The 20068-nt window shown below is 41.0% G+C and overlaps 1 protein-coding gene across 1 annotated transcript in view; it reads right to left on the bottom strand.

The window, feature by feature from the left end:
• SMURF2 (SMAD specific E3 ubiquitin protein ligase 2) overlaps positions 1–19558 on the bottom strand; it is a 61091-nt gene extending 41533 nt beyond the window's left edge. Inside the window, exon 1 of the mRNA XM_066565867.1 lies at positions 19095–19558. Coding sequence (XP_066421964.1) covers positions 19095–19146 — 52 coding nt within the window. The 5' untranslated portion in view covers positions 19147–19558. The remainder of the gene's footprint in view (positions 1–19094) is intronic.
• Positions 19559–20068: the final 510 nt, after the last annotated feature.

Genomic DNA, 20068 nt, shown 5'->3' with positions numbered 1-20068 from the left:
GAGTTTAAAACTCCAAATGAAAACATCACACATTTATCAGAGAGAACAAAGATGCAATGCATCACTGGATAGAAACAGTTACACCAATAAATCATTCATCTCATGCAATAATAAAATTCTGGGAGAGACTCTCCAAGGCTATTTTAAATTCCCGTAAGGGAAGGACGACACGACAGCGACTCCAGACTGCAGCAGTGACTCGTGGCCACGGCCAGATGGAGCCTGCCCAGATTTGCCATGTTTAGACTCCTGTTTTTACATCACGATGTCTACTTCACAGCATTGTTTCACTGTAAACAAAAGGCTTCCTTTTCCACTTCTCCTCCCTTACTCCACTCCAAGCCAAGAGTAAAACAAACCACAAACCCCCCAGCCCATTGAATTCCTCCTCCGTGCAGCTCATGCGTTCATGTTTCCCAGCTTCACTGAGCGATGGGCTCGCTGCCACACACGTCACCCGCCCTATTCATGTGTCCACTTTGTTTGATACGCCTCTCAAGAGGTAAAGGAAAGAAATTATGCTGCCACTTCTGCAATGAAGATAGCAGCCCTCCCTAGGCACTGCAAACCCTACCAGAAAGCTTTACAAGTCTCTTTCCTGGAGATTCACTTTAATTCAGGTTAAGCTGAGTGAGTAGATGAAACAAAAAGTTGGGTTTGGTTTGCTTTTTTTTTTAGCTAGATACCAAATGTGTAAATTAAAGCTGAATGATACAAATAAACCATGCTCATCAGGGCTCTGTGTAAATTCGGGCTTCAGCCACAGCTCAGTGAGAAGGAAGCAGAAGGAACACGTGGGAAACTTAAAGAAAACAAAGGCTATTGGGAATATCTGCATTTCCTGGTTTAGTGTGGATGGAGCCTCTCAGACCAGCCAGGATGTTTCCAATGCACAACTTTCATACACTATAAATTCCATTTCTCTTCTCCACCCTCCTCCAAAATGGCCTAATCATCCCATTTCACCCATTTTTCAACATCTGAAAAATCAGCCACTACTGTACCATGGACTTGTGGGACAGACACCACTTACAGAGACTCAAAACTGTGCTGTCACCTGGGGTGGGGGGAACAGCACAGCTTTAAATTAAGAGCCATTAGAATGCTTCAAAGGAAAAAGCCAGCAAAGATCAGTTTTCAGACCAATTTCAAAGTTATTCCTTCTGTTTCTCATATTGGTGACAAGTATAAAATCACATTCCAGTAAACAAAATCAGGGTGGGAAACAGAAATCCATTAAAAAGATGAAAGAATCCTGCAACTTTGCCGTTACATTTGCTGTAACAGTCTCAGTTATTTCTTACCCTCCTGCAATATTAAAAAAATAACCCATAAAAAAAATCTTTAGAGTACCATTACCAAAATGAACTAATCTCAAACTGCAGAGGTGATTTTTATATCCAAGTGTGAGTGAAGTAAATAAGTACTGGAATAAAATAGGTTTTAAGAGCTCAAGCAAAGAAAAGGGGGTCACTCTTATCTCAAACTCTTAAAATTGTGCTAAAAATCTTACCTCAGTCCTTAAAGACTTCTTAATAATCCCAGCAATTAGTTTTTAACCAAAACAGAAGCAATTAATCCAAAGTTAACAACTTGTAAAATACTTAAGGGAGCACAGGATCATTCCTCTGATGGGTAAATAAAAAAGGTACCATGGAAATTCACCCATCTATTTCAGTCTGTTTTGTTAGGAACAGGAGTGGGGGGAAAAATTTAATGGGAGAAATAAATGGGAGAAATAAATGATAGCTCTGCCTGATGTATTTCATGTAACGTGCTGGGGACAAACCTGCCAGCAAGGAGCAGAGCCCTTGGATTTGTTTCACTGCAGTAAAACTCTCCACCCTCTGAATGAGCTGAAGTAGAGGCAACAACAAAAGAAATTCATGATCTAATTACCAAGTGGACAAAAATGCCCTGAATTTTAAAAAGGGCTCAGACAAGAGGCACCTGCAGCTAAGTCAGACTCCTGGTGTCAGGGATTGTGGGTCCCAGCAGCGTTCCAGGCTGGGCTGCCAGCGCTGTCAGGACATGGCCACACGTGTGATTTAAACAGGAAATCTCAAAACTCTGTCTCTGCTGCAGACATGGTCCCTGGGGAACACCACTACTGCTGGGGCTTTTCTGGGAAGAGGAGAAAGGAAAAGAACCAGGGAAAAAAAAAAAAAAGAAAAAAAAGACCCCAAAACCACGGACATAATTTACCCTTCACAAGTAATTCCCATGCCACTCCAGCAAAATGCTGTACATATTGATTTTATCAGTGCTACCAAAAGGATTGTCAGATGCTTTTTAAGAAATAATTCCTAACTCATGAGAAAAGCTTGGGCAACAACTTTTATTAGGGAGAAAAAAAGAATTCTGGCATTTCAAATATATGTTTAAGTATTCACAAAAAATAATCCTCTAATAAGTAAAACCATGTTAAAGAGTTCAAGAGGGTCATGATTTTGATACTATCACTAGCAAAAAAACATTAATTAAGGATCTGCCCTTAATCCAAACTCCTTGTTCAGCACAATTTTGTTGTATTACTACACCTGATGTACTGACATTATATGGGGCAATACAGATGAGTAATGTACTTTTATATCCTCCTGCATTATCATCAATATCCACAACCTCAGACATTCTGTCTCCTTCATAATATGTGGATCCTGCCTCTTTCTCATTTAGTACAGTTGGAATATTCAAGCACAATATCCCGATATTCACATTTTTTTGGAAAATTGGTTTTAGTGGAAAGCTTTCAACTCTGCAAGTTGCCCCTCTCTCTCTGGTCTTGACAGTTTGGTTTCTGCTAAAAATACAGCAAGGTCAGCAGGAAGGTGTGGGGACTATACACACACACCCCTTTACCTGGTCATGCCTCTGATGCTGGAATTCTGTCTGTACCTGCAGAAATGCAACATCATCTAAATCAGGAAAACTCCAGCTGCTTCAAGGCAGCACTCATGGAAAAGCAGGACAATGTCACCATTCAAACATCATTAAAACTCTCATGTACCTCAGTCCAGTCTTATCCCCCACCACATCCCCATGAAGCCTCATCTCCAGGAGATTGTTACACCATTAGTCTATAGTATTTATAAACTGATTAAGTTATTGCAGTCCTTTAATATGGACAGATTCAGTTTGGTTTCTCTGTTTAAACAGATGTGTCCTACAGAACAAATCCAAACAGTTTTAAGAAGCTGCTGCTGTTGAAGAGAGATGAGCTAACTGAATGAGCAATCTTATTTATTTCAGCTGAAGTAAAGCAACTTACAGGAAAGCCTTGGTTTTGTTTTACTTTGGTTTTACACAAGTTGCTTAAATTATTTACTCAAATCAGTACAATTTATATAATACTGTAAGAAGTAATATAAAAGGGAATTTAAAGAAACAGAACACCAAGAGATTCAGATGAAATAGCTCACCAATGCATGGAAATAAAGGATCTTGCCCAAAAACCACTGCCATGCCATTTAAACTACAACTTCAGAAACCTTTTGGGAAGATGCAATGCTCAAGAAGTAAAACTACAAGAATGTTTTTGAAAAAGAAGAACACAGAGTAGAAGATATTAAGCAGGGTAGAGTGAAGATTAAGAAAGATAATGGGGAGGAGCTGAGACTGAAAAGAGGAGTGTAAGGTGATTACATGAATGCAAAAAGTGTAACACTGCATCAACACTCCTAGCAGTACAGCAAATGGATAAAAACACAGGAAAATATTCCCAACAAGTTCAAGAACCTTTCATTACAACAGAAGGCAGAATGGCTCCCAAGTGCAAGGAGCATCCAAGTATTTCCAAGGACCTCAAACAGCAGTTATGAACTTCAGACAGTCCAGGTGGACATGATGGGGATTCTGAGGGGACACAGAAATGGAAAAGCCTCATTTCCCTGCAGCCTTTCACTCCAGGAACCCTGAACCTCCTGCAGTTCTGCTCACAAAGTGTTATACTAAATAACTTCTGATTTCTACCATTTCTTACCTGCCTGCACAAGCAAGGTAAGAGCAGACCAAGTTTTCCAGAGGAATCTTTACATGCATTTCCTAAACACACTGCTCCTTGGACATCTCAACTGCTAACTGAGTGCTATCTCAGGGCACCCAAACATAATTATTTGCTAAACAAATATATAAACTTTCCAAGTACAATGTTATTTCCTTTCGCAACTATCTTCTGACATCTCAATTATTTAATACTAAACACCTTCCAATTACCTAATTCCTTTAGTTTCTCTATCATTTATGTATCTTAGAGCCAATATGACAATTTATAATAAAATAAGACCAGAGAGATAATAACAAATTAATAATAACTACCTGATCAGTTAGATGGAGACAAAGAGGGCACAGGCTTTTTTCTTTCACATTGCTTCATCCAACTTTTTAAACTGTACCTACTTTCTGCATTAACTAAATTTAAGGATTCATAAATATATTTCTTGTTCATCTTTCAGCATTGTAGACTATGAATGGCATTGTTAATGTTAAAGTGATGCAAGTTTTTAAAATACTGAAAATCAAAATGCAGTGATCGCCCTGGAACTGGCATCCTACATTGAACTACATCTCCAGCTAATCATGTATTTTCACTAAATAAAAGCAAATAAAGTACAGTAAGTAGTTTATTTGTCAGTTCAGGGAGCTGTGCCTGCACTCCTGGTGCTCACTAAAAGGTGCTGTTGCTGAAGGCTCACAGGACAGGAGTGCTTTTTAGGATACACACAAACATTTTGTCCTTTAGCTAAAAATAAAAAAAATACCTAAACACATTCAAACTTCCAAATGAGAGATTAGAAGAAACAAATGAGTCTCACAGATTTTGCTCCTGAATACAGGGTGTTCTTCAGGAGACAATAAAAACCACGGGATTGGAGAAGATAAAGTGTTAATCGCATATTTGGTGGTTTATGAGCCAAAGCAGTCTGAGGTTTAAACTGCTTCTGCTCAGTGCTCATCCCATTCAGAGACGATGAATCATTTCCCATTTGGCAGCACTTCTGCCTACAAGGCTTGTCTTCTGTGAGATTTCTCCTGCAGGCTTGTAATAGATTTGCTAATTTAGTACACCTGACTTTGAGCACGGGCTATTGTTGCCAGCTGTCAGACTAGACCTCGTCCTGTTTATCAGACACATCTCCAGCAGCCCAGTCACAGAAACACAACACTCCTCACTAATCCGGGGCAGTAAATTACTTTCTAATATCCTTGTTTTTCTTACTCTGCCAAAATACCAACACATCACAGATTTAAAGCAATAGCAAAATCAATTTATCCTCAGCAGCTGGGCTCATACCAGTTTATCCAATCGCCACATTTTTTAAAGTCATTTTTACTGTTCTCGTCATTCTGTCCATGAATTTCTGAGTTCCAGCAGTAGAGGTTTGATTGTTTTACACAAAGGTAACATAAGCTCACAGGGAGTGTATTCCAGTTTTTTAGGCAGGACTCCACAACTCTTTGAAAGATAAATCAGAGCAAAACAAAGTATTCAACACCTTACACATTCTGAAACATTTCCTCATTTTCCCCAGAGCTTTGTGCATGCAAAAGAAAGTGCATTACTTGCTGTTTATAAATATTTGTGTGGACAGAAGCTCAGGGTAGGGGCAACAGAGAAAACACAGGGAGAGTTGGGTGGGTTTTGCTGTTTTGGGTGTTTTTTGTGGCTTGGTGTTTTGTTGGTTTTTTTTTTTAACCTCCCTATAGTGAATCTGGAAAATGTATGAAAAACAATTTGTGTATGATATTTTTATGCTTAAACAAAATCTACCAGAACTTAATCCTTTACATTCCACATTACATAAATCAGTTAAATAGACACACAAAAAAAAGCAGACCTGGTCTGTACAGATTTCACACAGAGTGCTCACAGAAACACATGCCCACATAGTAGATGCTCTTTTGATACTCTTACTCTTCTAAATGTTTTAAACCTCAGCATAGAGAATGCACACTCAGCTAACAAAAAACACAGAGTATTGACATTGCTGTCTCAGGGGGCTCTGGAGCCACTTACTCATCTCTATCATTAAATCTGGCTGCTGAATTCAGGCTGAGCAGTCAGGGAAATGCACCTGGACTCTTCCACCTGGGACTGACTTGAAAGGCCAGACAGAAACTGTGATTCAACATGCAAAGACCATTTACCATGAGCAGATTCCACACCACCCTGTGGTTACCTTCTGCTGTACCTGTTACCAAAATTAAATTTCATTTGCCTTGTAGCATAGCAGAGGATCCCCTCTGACCCCTTCTCTCAGGATAAAATCCATCCATCCACTGCAAACACCCTGCCCCTGCAAAGGGACCATTTTGGAAAATTGGGATCCCAGGTCTGGGAGTTCAGCTGCACAGCCAGCACCTGCTCTGCCAGCAGAGAAACCTGGCAAAGAGAACAAAATCTTGGAATTTTAGGAAATGGAGGTGAAGTCAGAGCAAACAACAGACTCAAGAAACATAATTACTTCATTGCCTTGCAACAGCTACAAACCAGTCGAGTCCCATGTAAAGCTGATGATCTTGCAAGTCAAAAGACCTGTGTGTGTGTATATATATTAAAAATATATATATTTTATATATATTATACAATATATAATAAATATAATATATAATATATAAATATAAATATATAAATATATATAAATATAAATATAGAATATATATAAAATATAATATATTATATATAATATATATATACACTATAGATTATATAGTATATATATAAACCTATATATAGATATATATACACATAGGTTTATATATATATATATATATATATATAGGTGTATATATATATGTTTTTATATATATACCTGTGTATATATATATAAAGGTTTTTCTTTGTAACCTTTGACATGATGAATCAGATACTGCATTTCAAGTATTATTCATCTGTACAACTTAAGCTAGCCCTGAGGAACCATTAAAGAAAAATATTTGCCAGGAAAAAATAACCTAGAATATATGATTCATTCATTTCTGAAACAATAAAATGGTTCACTACAACAAAAATAACTATATTGTAAATACTTCAATTAAAATGGAAAAAAACCTCTAGCCAAATACAATGAAGAAAGCATGCCCTCAGAATAAAAAACCACTAAACGTGCATATGTGTGCAAATAACAAAATATCTTGCTGGGAAAAGGTAATTTTATGAAATGCAGTTAATACCATATCTGATGTAAATGGTATTCTATTTTTAAGGGATTTCATAGTCTTAGAACAACCAAGACACACCTCAACTCTCACACATAACTATTCTTCTACTAAGCTGATAAATAGATATTTATTTCTGCTGAAAGTGGTGCATGAGGTGTACACCTAAAAAACAAATCCAAAAGGATCAAACAGATCCTGAACATCCCCCTGGGAAGCAGACAAGGCTATCACTGACCTTCAATCATGATAAAAGGGATCAGCTGAATAAAATCATGCATTTAATAACTTTATAATTGTCCAAAGCACAAAGAGGTGTGAAAATGAGCAGTTTTTTGGCAAAGAAGTCCTATAGGAGCAGAGTTTGTTTCGGACTAGTGTCAAACATTGGGGGAAAAGTGAAGCACTGTTATGCATCAACAAATAACTGTAAAATATGAAAACAGTCTGAAAACTTCATTTTTCTTCACAGTTAGACAATATTAAGTTTACTTAAAATGAAACCTTGCAGTTTCACATTTTATCAGTTCATTTATTCATTTTCTAAAAACAAAAAATAACCATCCATCTGAATGCACACATAACTTCTCCTCACTCCGTCTACACAGACCTCTACAAGAAACTTCAAATTGCACATCTGTCTCTTGCTGGAGATACACCTGCCCAGTACAGGTCATTTCTGGTTTGTTTCTTCACTGGTCAAACCCTTTTGCAGGCTCCTTTGTGTGTGTTTCCTACACACAGAGAGTCAAAGGGGTTCACAACACTGGCAGCTCAGTGCAAACAGAGCACAAGGTACTAAATCAACCCCCTGACACTGGAAGATGCCCTGGTGCAAATCCAGTGGGGATGAACTGTAAAACTAAAGGGCTGCCCTCTTCTATACAGAAATATTCACAAAGAATGCAAGATCCATCACAGTGTACAAATGATGACTGCCATAGCTCATAGCTTTCTCTGTATGCTTGATATTTAACATATTGACTCTGATTAAAAAAGCTCAAATCTTTCATACCATGAACTCCTCAACAGCAGATAACACTTCTCTGAAAAATGTAACTTCTGGAGTTGCATAAATTGTAACTCCAGAATTTTGTGAAAATACAGCATGGAAATGAGCCAAGGAAACTTAAAAACTACATAATTTAATTATAATTAACAGCAAGTTTTCTGACCCTTTTAAAGTAAGAAAATATCAGCATTAATGAAGTGACCAAGATATTCTTACAATCAAGGGTCTTTTAAAAAAACTTCTCAGGTTTGCTAAAAGCTGAAGAATTCCTTTTGTTCTACACATAAGGAGTAACCCTGATCTTATCTGCAAGTCTTTTTAGAATTATGTTCTGAATCATGGCCACTTAGAAGCCAGCCCTTAATTCCCTCTTTCTTCTATATAGTATCAAGGTGGTGGACATGTGAAGCAAAGGAACAGATGGGAGAAATTTTGGGGTGGGTGTTTTTTCCTGTTTGTTTTTAAACTTCTGGCCTCTTTCCAGCTGTAACCACTCAAATTCTTTGCATGTTATGCATCTTGAGCTCTTCTAAAGCCCCCCTGCTGTAGATGACCCCTTCTTCCCAATAAGATCACCAACAGAACATCCCATGGGCACAAACAGCATTCCCTGGATAGAAAGCCGAGTGTTGAAAGGTCTGGAGCAGACTCTGGGCTGCCTCCGTGACCCTGTGTCACCTTCAGTGCTGCAGCACCAGAGCCCAGGTACCAACAGATCCCCAGGGCCAAAATCGGACTCCACCATCCTCCCATTTACCCAGACAGCTCCTTGCTCAGGTCACTCCCACCTCCTCCTCCTCCCCATGCAGCTTTTGTGCCTGTGCTCTCCAGGGAGTGCCTCTCTTCCCACCAGGAGCTCACTGAGCTCAGCTTTAGGAGGCAGAGCTCAGCTCCTCACTAAAGCTGCCCCAAGCCTTGCCTGGCTGATCCAGCCCTACCTGCCTGTCACCGTGTCCCTGTTCGACAGAGCCTCTGCCCCAGAATAAAGGATTCACGAGAACAAAGCATTTCTAGATGATGTGCAATGTATTTTTAATCCTTTCTGAAACTGGTTGAAGTTTAGCAGAATCTTCCCAAAATAAATTTGGTTTGATTTAGCTCCTCAGCATGACAAATGTCTGTGTTAGCTAACAGCACTAAGCCGTGCCTGATCATGGGAAGGGCTAACTGGAGCTGGCATTATTAGCTCCAGCTTGGTATTCCAAGTTCAGCCAGAGTTATAAATTCCACTGATGGAAGTAAAAGGCCAAGATGTTCAGACAGACAAAGCAATTCCATGTTCAAATGACACAAAGTAGAAGCAAGTGCAGGCCCCAGAGCTCCCAGTCCCCACACAAGGAGCAATCCAAGGCTCAGGGTGACCGGGGACAATTTTCAGTGACACAGGGTGGGAGCAGGACAAGTGCATCTCCAGGCATGGACCACACTGCAAAGAACTGTTGAAATGTGGAGAGTGAGGTTACTAAATTCCAATAAACTTATGAAAAATAGAAAGCTTCTGAATGGGTCCAAAGTCCTGCCCAGTGTAGATGAAGTTACATTATGCTGATACACAGGAAATAGCTGACTGATTCTACAGGATGAACAATTCACCAGAGGAAAGGAACTTTCAGGAAAAATGATAAATATTGTAATGAGGAAATCCGAGGCACGTATTCACAATGCCACATTCACATCTCACAAATGAACAGAAATTTCTTCATGATTCCCTGGCCACAGAAGCAAGTGAGACACAGACAAATATAAATATATAGGACCTCCCCCAGGCAGAATAAGCACTCGCTGTTTGGGAGGAGAACCAAGAACTTTACTGTCCATCCGTGTAGATGAGACTACAGAACTTTTAACCTCCTTTTACCCCCCTCATAACAGCTACTGAGAGAACATTGTGAACTGTGGGAACTGCTTGAGGAAGGGAGAGAAGACTTCACAAATATTTTATGACAAGCCAGGCACGACGCACGTACTACTGAAAATTACTCTAAGTCATTTTTTCCTTAAAGGCCTTCTCTTTTCCTGCTGCAGAAGAAAGCAGAAGCCAACATTTTAAATCATCTTTCAACCCAGCTCTTAAGAAGAAATCCCAAACATGAAGGATGTTCACAAAAGGGCCACAGTGTTACATGACAGAATGACTTCAGCATAAATCTTGTCCTCCTCACATTAGTACAATCACAAAGATTTAAAACCTTTAACTTTTAAACAAAAAGCTGATATCCAACTATTTGAGGCAAATTGGAATTATTGCATAGCACCTGGAATTTACAGACAGCATTTGCTTCTCTAAGAAACCAGGGGCACATCCTCTGTGCAGCAGCATTAACAAGCCTGAGCAGAGGACAACAGCAGTTTTTCCCCATTCCAACATCTTTGACCAAGAGTTTATTATAACTATGTGTGAGATATATATATATATATCACATATATACATTTGAATACTCTGTTTACCAGCACCTTGTGCTTCACCAAGCATCCAGAATTGCTAGTTAGACATTTAGAAATGCCACATATACAACCCACAGGAAATTATGAAAGATGGCACAAAAATTTTTTACCATTCTTCACAAGCTTCAATTAACAAGAGCCTTCTGCAATATCAGTATAAAACATTTTTGAACTTTCTACTACAATTCTCTAAATAAAAGCCCTAGAAAATTTCTGCTTTGTCATGCATTATGCCCTTCTTTAAGTCTGGGCAATTTGTGTCATACTCTGTGCACTCAGGCTTAAAGAAGGCACTCATTTTTAATTAGCACTGCTGAGCAAGTGCTCTCCAGAAGATACGAGGATGAGGCGCTTCACATCTATTTCAATGAAGTACTTAGCAATGGGTATTTTGTGTCCTTTAAAATAAATGTATTTCTATTAGCAGGGTGAAGAGAAATGCTCAGCATCTTCAGATTTCCACACTGGCAGCGCAATCATTGATCATTACAGCCTGGCTCAGTGCTGGACTCACCAACATGACATGTACATTTCTTCATATTCTAGCCCAAGCACAGAACCCACATTTATTTTCTGCTTCCACTATAAAGTGACACAAAACCTGGGAAACTTAGAGTCCCTTCCAGTCCCTGTGTCACCTCTTGAACAGTTGTACCCCACTCTGTCCTGTTTCACCTCCACAAATGTCCCCTTTTATCTCTGAGCGGCACCACCTACACCAGCTCTATCCTTTAAAGTTTCTTCTATCACACCTGATGCCACCCTTTATAAATAAGACAGAAGAACTTACTCTGCTGCTTAACAAAAAAGAGGACACCTAAATATTACTGCAACTAAGCACAATGCTATTCCTCATCTAGTCCTGCACAGTCTTCTGTACAGAGCTATAAACTATTTTATAATCTACCAGGGAAAATAATGGGAAGAACTTCTTCTCTGAAAATAAATATTTATAGATATTATAAATAAATAATTTCAGAACAAGGTGAACATTTTCTGCTAAGAGTCAAATTGAAGGACTATTTGCCATAAGGATACCTAAATGCTTGGTACAATAAATGCCATGAATTTCTAATCCCAGGCAGGTAAGCATGAATGCAATTCTATGAATTTTATTCAGACATGTTTTGTTCCTTTGCATGCTTAAGAATTTTTTTTTAACCAGTCATGTTCACAAACATTTAACCCAGATACATCTTTCCTCCCTCACCAGTAATAAAATTAATTTTTGTACATTTTACATTTTTTGCATAAAAAATACCTGCATTTACTAGATTGCCTTTTACTAAAATGAACAACAGATTACTAAGTACACTCCATCTACTTTCCTCATGTACCACAATATGCACAAAGCAGGAGCTTTATCATACATCATTTTAGAAGTGTACAGCCCAGTCTTTATCTGTCTTAGGAAGAAATCTTTAGGTTGATCCCAGTTCAGAAAATGCCTCTAACTATCACCAACACAGATTCTACCTCCAGTTAAATACAAGCACAACTGTATCTATAATTGAATTTATGTATGCATCTATATATAAACTCCAAATCAAATGGTTAGCATGTTAAATAGAAGCATCATGACAGATATAATTAGTTATTACTCCATTTAACTCCATCAGTAATGTTAAAATCTGGGTCAAGGCAGAATGAAAATGCCACCAAGAGCCTGCTGGTCTGTGAACCTGCCTGGAGCCACCACTCATTTACACATCAACCCACCACAGTCCTCTGCAGGCAGAGAAAAAGGGGGATGACACGAGATGGACATTAATGCAGATACACTCCTCAGCCCACTCCATCTGACAGCACAGGATGGAGCAGAGGGACACGCGCATCCCAAAAATTGGTGCTTTGGGTTGGAAAGCTTTGCTATGGCATTGTCACTGCGATGTTTGTGGCAAGATGGCATCATCACACACGCTGATTAAAGCATCGATGGCACAATCTGGGTACACAGTTTTATTGTGACCTGTAAATTACATGGCCTGGACATTCTCTGCATATTTGAAACAACTCAAATGAATTGTTACAGAAAGGAAGCACTGAAGCTGCTCCAGTGACAATCCCACAGCCATGGAGTGACTCTCCCTTTCTCCAAGAAAACAAGCCTTGTAACTTGGGTTAAATATGCACTGGCCAAGAGTCACTCCACAAAATTACCACCAGGATACAGCCACAGAAACTCACATACTGCTACTTTTTCTTTCACTTTCAGAATTTCGAAAATGTGAGTAGCATTTCATCAAAAGCAGTATGCCTTACTCATTTCTGGGGATATTAGCCCTCCTGGTCTGATCTGCCTGAGCAATAGCAAGAAAAAGTATTTTGAAGTGGAAAAAAGGCAATTCCCAAGAGTCTGCAGGACGCTAAAGTACAGCTGATAGTGCAACACAAATATGGCATATGAGCAATAACTGAACACAAATCACCCCAACTGCACAGTCTCAGAAGGCCCAAAACAGAACCATCTTTTCTGTGGATTTAAACTCAAAAGAAACAATGTGCATGGGCAGAATGTCAAAAGATAGTGAATCTAAATCCCAGCTTTACTTGGTTTATCCTTTTTATGATCCTGAGCTTGTCTATTCTCCATTCTGTATCAGTCTCCCCCTTAAACTCAGATGGATAATGCTTAGCCAGTTTTGTCCTGAGCTTTGTTATCAACAGACAAAGACTGCTTTAAAGTTACAAGCAATCTTATCTATGCTTTCACTGGAAGTACTTAAAGATGAAATAGCAAGAAAAAAATCAACAATTTGCTTCCTTGAATATATTACTGACAAATGTCCCTCAAGATTCTGATCCTCTTCCCCAAACAGGAATGTGCTTTGCTGACAGCAGACACACACAGCAGCTCCTTTTGCATGCCCTGCTGCCATCCCTGAGGTGAATCCTCCCCAGCTCTCAGGAGTCACTGGGATGATCTCAGCCCTGCACGTGTGATGAGCATTTACGTTTTATACATTAAAGCAAGCACATAACAGCCTGAGCAGGAATGCACTCTCAGCCAAGTCAGAAGCCAGCTCACGTCATTGTTGTGAGGAGAGCAGGGAAGACACCCAAAGAAATCATCCACCCTTTTTTAAAGGCTGCAAGAAAGGTCTGGCCCAGTGGTGAGATGTCATTCTAAGTAGGATGGCAAAGCAAGGAAGCACTTCAAAGGCCATGAGATAAACCAGAACAAAGCATTAAAAGCTGTCTTCTTTCAGGGATCTACCCATTCACCTTAAAGACACAAAGACAAAATGTTTTCATCTGGGACCTGATCAGACTTTTCAGTGTGATTAACAAAGAAAACAGAACATAATTTGTCACCACTAGATGAGATTCTCAGCTTTGTACAGCTACACAGACTGACATTACAGGACAGTGTAAACTCTTTAAACTTCACTGAAAACTACAACTCTAAACATTACTTGCTAATATTCCACCCCCAGGATTCCTTTTATTGTTTTTCTCAGCAATAGCTTTAATTTTGTTAAACATTACCATTGGGACTGCCTGCAGATTTCCCGTATGTCTCCCACATATGCCCCATATGTTACCTACACATGTGAATCCCCTACCAGCCTCTATGTGATGCTCTGCTGATTGCACAGCCACAGGTGAATAGTGGGGCTTTTAAACTGAATTTCAATCTTTTAACTGAAGCTGTTTCCCTACTGCAATTTCCTCCCCCAAATCCTTTCTGATCTTTGTTTTCCTTGCCATGATGCCCCATTATGTACTCTTGAACACAGATATATAATTTTATACCCAGATGAATAAAACTTTGTCCTACAAGCTGAATTCATAGAAACAAACAGCTGAAACTGCTCCATACAGCTGCTCAGTTGTTTATTACAATTCTTTGGCATCTGTATGATCCACAACTGATTTATATGCATATAAATATCTATAACTATGCACTGTGTATAGAAGAAAGGATATATTTACACACACACTTCGTAATTTGATGAAAATATTGAGGGCCAAGCAGCCATCAGTCCCTGCACATCTGATTAGACACATGTCTATTGACTTTGTTATGACTGCACCAGCTTAATCCACCTCCTATGTAATTTATTGATTGCGATTTCTTAATGACACACGGCTTACAAAAACCAGTACTTAAGTCAAATATACCCTCCATGAAGGAACCCCATTGTTTTATTGCTGACCAAAGCCTATCTAACTACAGGCTGCTGGTAGGAGAGGCAGCCCTGCCCTCTTTGCAGCTTCTTCTCTGCAACCCTCTTCTTCAATACAAAAAACCATTTCTTTCCTGGTAGGATTAGCTTTCAGCTCATCCCATAGCTACACAGTTGCTGGAGTCAACACAAGGGAGGGCCCAGAAAGTGAAGCCAGGGACTACAAAGAGAAAAAAGAAACAACATTCAGATTTTAAACTGTCCTAAAATGGCACTGCAGCTTCAGTCAACTATAAAACCACTGCCTTGCTACATACAAATATAGGGAGTTACCTTATCAATGGATTGATCAGATGTTCCCACAGTGAGGCTCTCAAATCCATAAACTTCAGCCCTGCTTCCACCATCACTGATGGAAAATTTAGGATTCAGGTAAACCACTGTCTCAACTGGATTAATTTAACACTTTAATTTATCTACTGCAAAAACCAGGTTTGAACATTCCACATTGTTTTACAAAGCTCAGGAATATTCTGGCTTTTTATAAATAAAGCATGTTTTGCAAGAAATATTCTTAGCATTACAACCAGAGTTTCTATGGTCTGGTAAAACAGCAGCACTTTCTCCTTCAACACTGTAAGTTCACAGTCCAGTCCCACCTTTGTACTGTGAGGGCTGAACAGACAGGAAAGCAGCAAGAGAGAAGAGAGAGAGGGGCAGCACATGAGATGCTGATCCATTTTCCACAACACAACAGCCAGTGCTTTTATTTCTCTAATCATCAAACCCTGCAGGAAAGCTGGAAGCAGTAAGAAGGAGGAAAAACAAATCCAACAACTCTTCAGGCCTACATCTGACTCTGTACCAGCAAAACTCTTCCAGCTCATTCCAGTTTTATCCATGGGATATTTATTACCACTTTTTCCAGCCCAGTGTAACTGGGCTTTGTGGCCATGGAAGTGTCTTTACTTGTTAATAATTCTGACACAAACACTACCTGCAACACATGAATTAAAGAAACTTCTGCACTGAACTTTTACTCAACATATTCAAATGCTCACAGAGTTTTGTGGACTTCAAACTGATTTTGGAAAGTATCTCCTTGATAAAAACAACCTTATGGGCTTCAGAGAGCTGTCATTGATCTCCTAAGTGAAAGCAGCCACATGCAGCTATTTTAACATTAGAAAATTCACATATTAGGACATAAAATATTTACTGAAAACAACGGTCATTTCTCAGTTTTCTGAAGAATGAAAGATCAACACAATTCAACAATGGGGTGAACAAAATCAGCATGTTCTGACTGACAGTGTAGTGTATTTACAAATCCACATATTCAACACAACACTGAGAAAAATCACACTAGGAATGGAAGGGGATGACTGCACTTGCAGCTTTTGTAGAATTCGAATGTACTTAGGATAGGACCAGATCAAACAGTGGTAAATATGTGAGAGTCAAAGAAGTTTTCCTTACACTTCCTTGGACATTGTTATTACAAGCTGCTAAGATAAATTTTGCAGAAGACTAGTGCAATTCTAGACTTTAGCTAATTTAAATTACACTGCCTATATTTTAATCAGAAACAAGTATTTAGACCTCCTGCTAGAAGTATCATCAGAAGCCATGACACTCAGATTTTAACAATTATCCAGAAAATTTTTTTTTAGCCCAGGATTATGTGAACTGTATCAACATGTGTATCACTAAACACTCAAGTGATATTTGCAACAAACAGCCAAACCTTTGCAAAAGAATAACCTTTTGTAAGAAATGTATAACACAGATGCACTGTAAACTAAATAAAAACTTACTAGAAGTATGCCACCGCTGTGGTTTGTCTCTGTTGTGGAACCCAGACCTAAATAAACTGTTAAACACTTAGTGTAAAGGTATGCCAAACATTTCTCAGAACTTTCTTAAGGTCTCAACAAAGAGTCAACCTTTTTTGCAAAATGAGGCCTAGGTTAAATATTTTATTTGGCTCCTCAAGATGGACTGAGAAGTTGGGCACTAGCTCCAGATCAGTTCTTGGACTCACATCAAACATTACCCTGTCATTTATCCAGTCAGTCAAAACAATGTTTTCTATCTAAACCTTTAATGTTTATGTCCTGAAAAACTGCTAATTGAATCCAGTTCTTGAAATCCATTTTTTAATCTATACCATCTAATTTAGAGATACTGAACAGAAAAGATAAGCGTTGAACAATGATTGCAGAATTAATCCCATAAACATTCAAGCCAAAACAGAAGACTGCTAGTTTCATAGAGCCAAAGAAAATTAAGATTAAATAGCATTTGTCAGTTTGAGAATAAACTTTTAAAAACACTAGATATACAGATTCTTTTAATTCCAAACAGTTCTAGAACTCAAGAGCCCTCAAACTGCTTTTCCAATCAAAAAGGATAATCAAAACCACACAGAACACTTAAAACTATTCCTAGGCAAGAACTGACAACATGTCAGCTGAATTAATAAAATTCATTGTTTTCCTTAAACATGTAAAGCTTCCTTACAACAAATGACCCTACGTGAAACAGCTCCCCATCAGCTAAAGCAGAAAATACCTCAAGCTGCTCAGCTGGAGACACAGGCCAATGTTTCCTATAAGCTCCCAATAACAGAACTGGTCCTCAGTGCCTGCCAGAGCTGCTAACCCTGGAACAGTCCTAAAAAGACAATTTTGCCTTCATCCCATGCTCTGCACATTCCCTTCCTAAAATACAAGATGCCAAAACCACCCAGAAACATTCCTTAGGGTTGTACCTGCTGCATTTGGGGGCTGACCACAGCGTGTGAAAGCACAGCCTGCTTCTGGTCACAATCACACCCCCCTCAACACACTGAGATTGTCACAGACACAGTTTCAATATATGCTTAATCCTCAATAAAAATAAAATATGAAACGAATGCGAACACAAAACACAGAGGTGAGAAAGACAACTCCCTAGACAGTATTTTCCATGCTTTTAAATAAGGCTACAGACCATTTGTAATGTTTCAAAGATAAGCAAGTCTGAGCACTCACTGCTCAGGGAAAGAAAGTATTAAAGCACTGCATCAACACAGCAATAACCTGAGGAGAAAGCTACAAAACACTCGGTAAAAACAAGGCAGCACTGTTCCATGCAGCAGCCCCAGCTACGCTCATTTTAGGAGTTTCATTTCCAAGTGTAATATAGAGACACTCACAAATCTCCATGAAAACTAGATTACAAATCTAGTCTGAGTAATTCCAAAGTAAAACATAAGCAGATACATTTTACTATTCCTGAGAAACTGACATACTTGGAAAAATCAGTATGAAAACACCTCTCTTTATTAGGCATTAAACTGGAGATATTGCTCACACACCTAAGGTAAATCTAACAACAACCCTTTTAATATTTTCAAAAATATTTCTTTTGCAGGCTGCTTAGCTACACTATATAAAGATGGATATTTACAGTGAAAAGCTATATTTTTCTAATTGCTTACCTTCATGTGATGATGCTTCAGGACACACAGTATCATTTATATGCTGGAATACTTTGAAGAAAAGAGCTAGATCCAAGCGTCCTGAATTTTTTTAAGGAAAGCTCCAGCAGAATTTCCAGTATTTTTCTGCCTTTAAACCAGTTTATCTGGGATTTTATATGGAAAAGGGCATAATTTTAAGTATTTAAGACCAGATTCCTTTTCTTCCCAGCATGCAGGTGAACCGTTTTTATGGTATTTTAAAATACCAGAGGTCAAGTGGCCTGGAGTAGGGCAGGACAAGGCACTTCACCCAAGAACTGTGAGCAATCATAGAATATGCTGAGTTGGAAGGGACCCACCAGGATGATCGGGTCCAGCTCCTGGCCCTGCACAGGACACCCCAAAATCCCTCCCTGTCCCTGAGAATGGTGTCCAAGGGCTCCCTGAGCCCTGCCAGCCTCGGGGCTCTGACCACTGCCCTGGGAGCCTCTCCAGTGCCCAACAGGAGCTGAGGAAATCGCTTCAGAACCCCGACAAAACAACAACAATAAACAAACAAAGAGATCAAAACAAAGAGTGTGGCAGTTTCTTTCGAGTTTACACCGAGAAAATGAAAGGAAAATAAACGGCAAAGTTGGGGTGCGGTGGCTGAAGTTCGCCCAGGCGGCTGCGGGCCCCGGGCCGGGCGGGCGGCGGAGCCCGGACACGCCGAGCCGGGGCCGAGGGGAACCGAGTGCAAGGGAACCGAGTGCAGGGAAACCTCGCCCTCCCCTTCCCTGCGAGGCCTCAGGGGCCGCTCCGGCCCCAGGTTCAACCTCAACGACACCCGGAGGAGCCGCTCCCGCCCCCCGCCCGGGCTGGCCCCGCGCCCCCGGCCCAGCCTCACCTGTCAGCCGCAGCTTGACGGGCCCGTTCCGCCGGGCCCCCGGGTTGGACATGGCCCCGGCCGGGGCTCCCCCGCCGCTGCTCCGCCAAGGGCTCGGGGGAGGCGCGAATGGAGCCGGGCCGGGCGCTCAGGGCAGCGGCGGCCGCCGAAGGAGGAGGAGAAGGAGGAGAGGCCCGGATGTGCCCAGCGTCGCCATGAGCGGGGCCGGGGCCGCGGAGGAGGAGCGGAGCCTTCCCCGCTTCCCTCCGCTTCCCTCCGCTTCCCCGCCCCCGGGCCCGAGCACAACAAAGCCGGGACGGAGCCGCACGGACGGACGGGCTGGCGGCGAGCTCGGCTCCTCTGCTCTCCCTCCGTCCCTCCCTCCTGCCCCGGCGAGGCCCTGCCCGCGCCCCGCCTCGGGTCAGCCGGGGGGGAACGGCGTCAGGTGGCGGCGGCGGCGGCCGGGAGCTGCTGGCCGGGGAGGAATGGCCGTGTCCTGGGAGGGCTGGGAGTGGATGGGGGAATGGCCGTGTCCTGGGAGGGCTGGGGATGGATGGGGGAATGGCCGTGTCCTGGGAAGGATGAGGGGAATGGCCGTGTCCTGGGAGGGCTGGGGATGGATGGGGGAATGGCCGTGTCCTGGGAGGGCTGGGGGTCGGGAAGGATGGGGAGAATGATCCTCTGCCTGGGATTACTGGAGACCGGGAAGAATGAGGGGAATGGCTGTGTCCTGGGGGGCTGGGAATGGGGAAGGATGGGGGGAATGGCCGTGTCCTGGTAGGGTTGGGGGGAATGGCTGTGTCCTGAGGAAAACTGGAGATCAGGAAGAACGTGGGTAGTGGGTAATGGCCATGTCTGAGGGGGAGTAGGACACTGGGAAGGATGTGGAGAATGGCCATGGCCTGGGAGAGCTGGAGATCGGGGAAAGTGTGCGTGAATGGCCAAGGTGGGGAGGAGAGGGTGGCAGACAGGTTGTGTGGGGAGTTGGGACAGGA

Source organism: Molothrus aeneus, chromosome 26 (genome assembly GCF_037042795.1).
Source record: "Molothrus aeneus isolate 106 chromosome 26, BPBGC_Maene_1.0, whole genome shotgun sequence".
NCBI classification, from domain to species: Eukaryota; Metazoa; Chordata; class Aves; order Passeriformes; family Icteridae; genus Molothrus; species Molothrus aeneus.
This window is presented reverse-complemented; position numbering and strand designations above follow the sequence as displayed.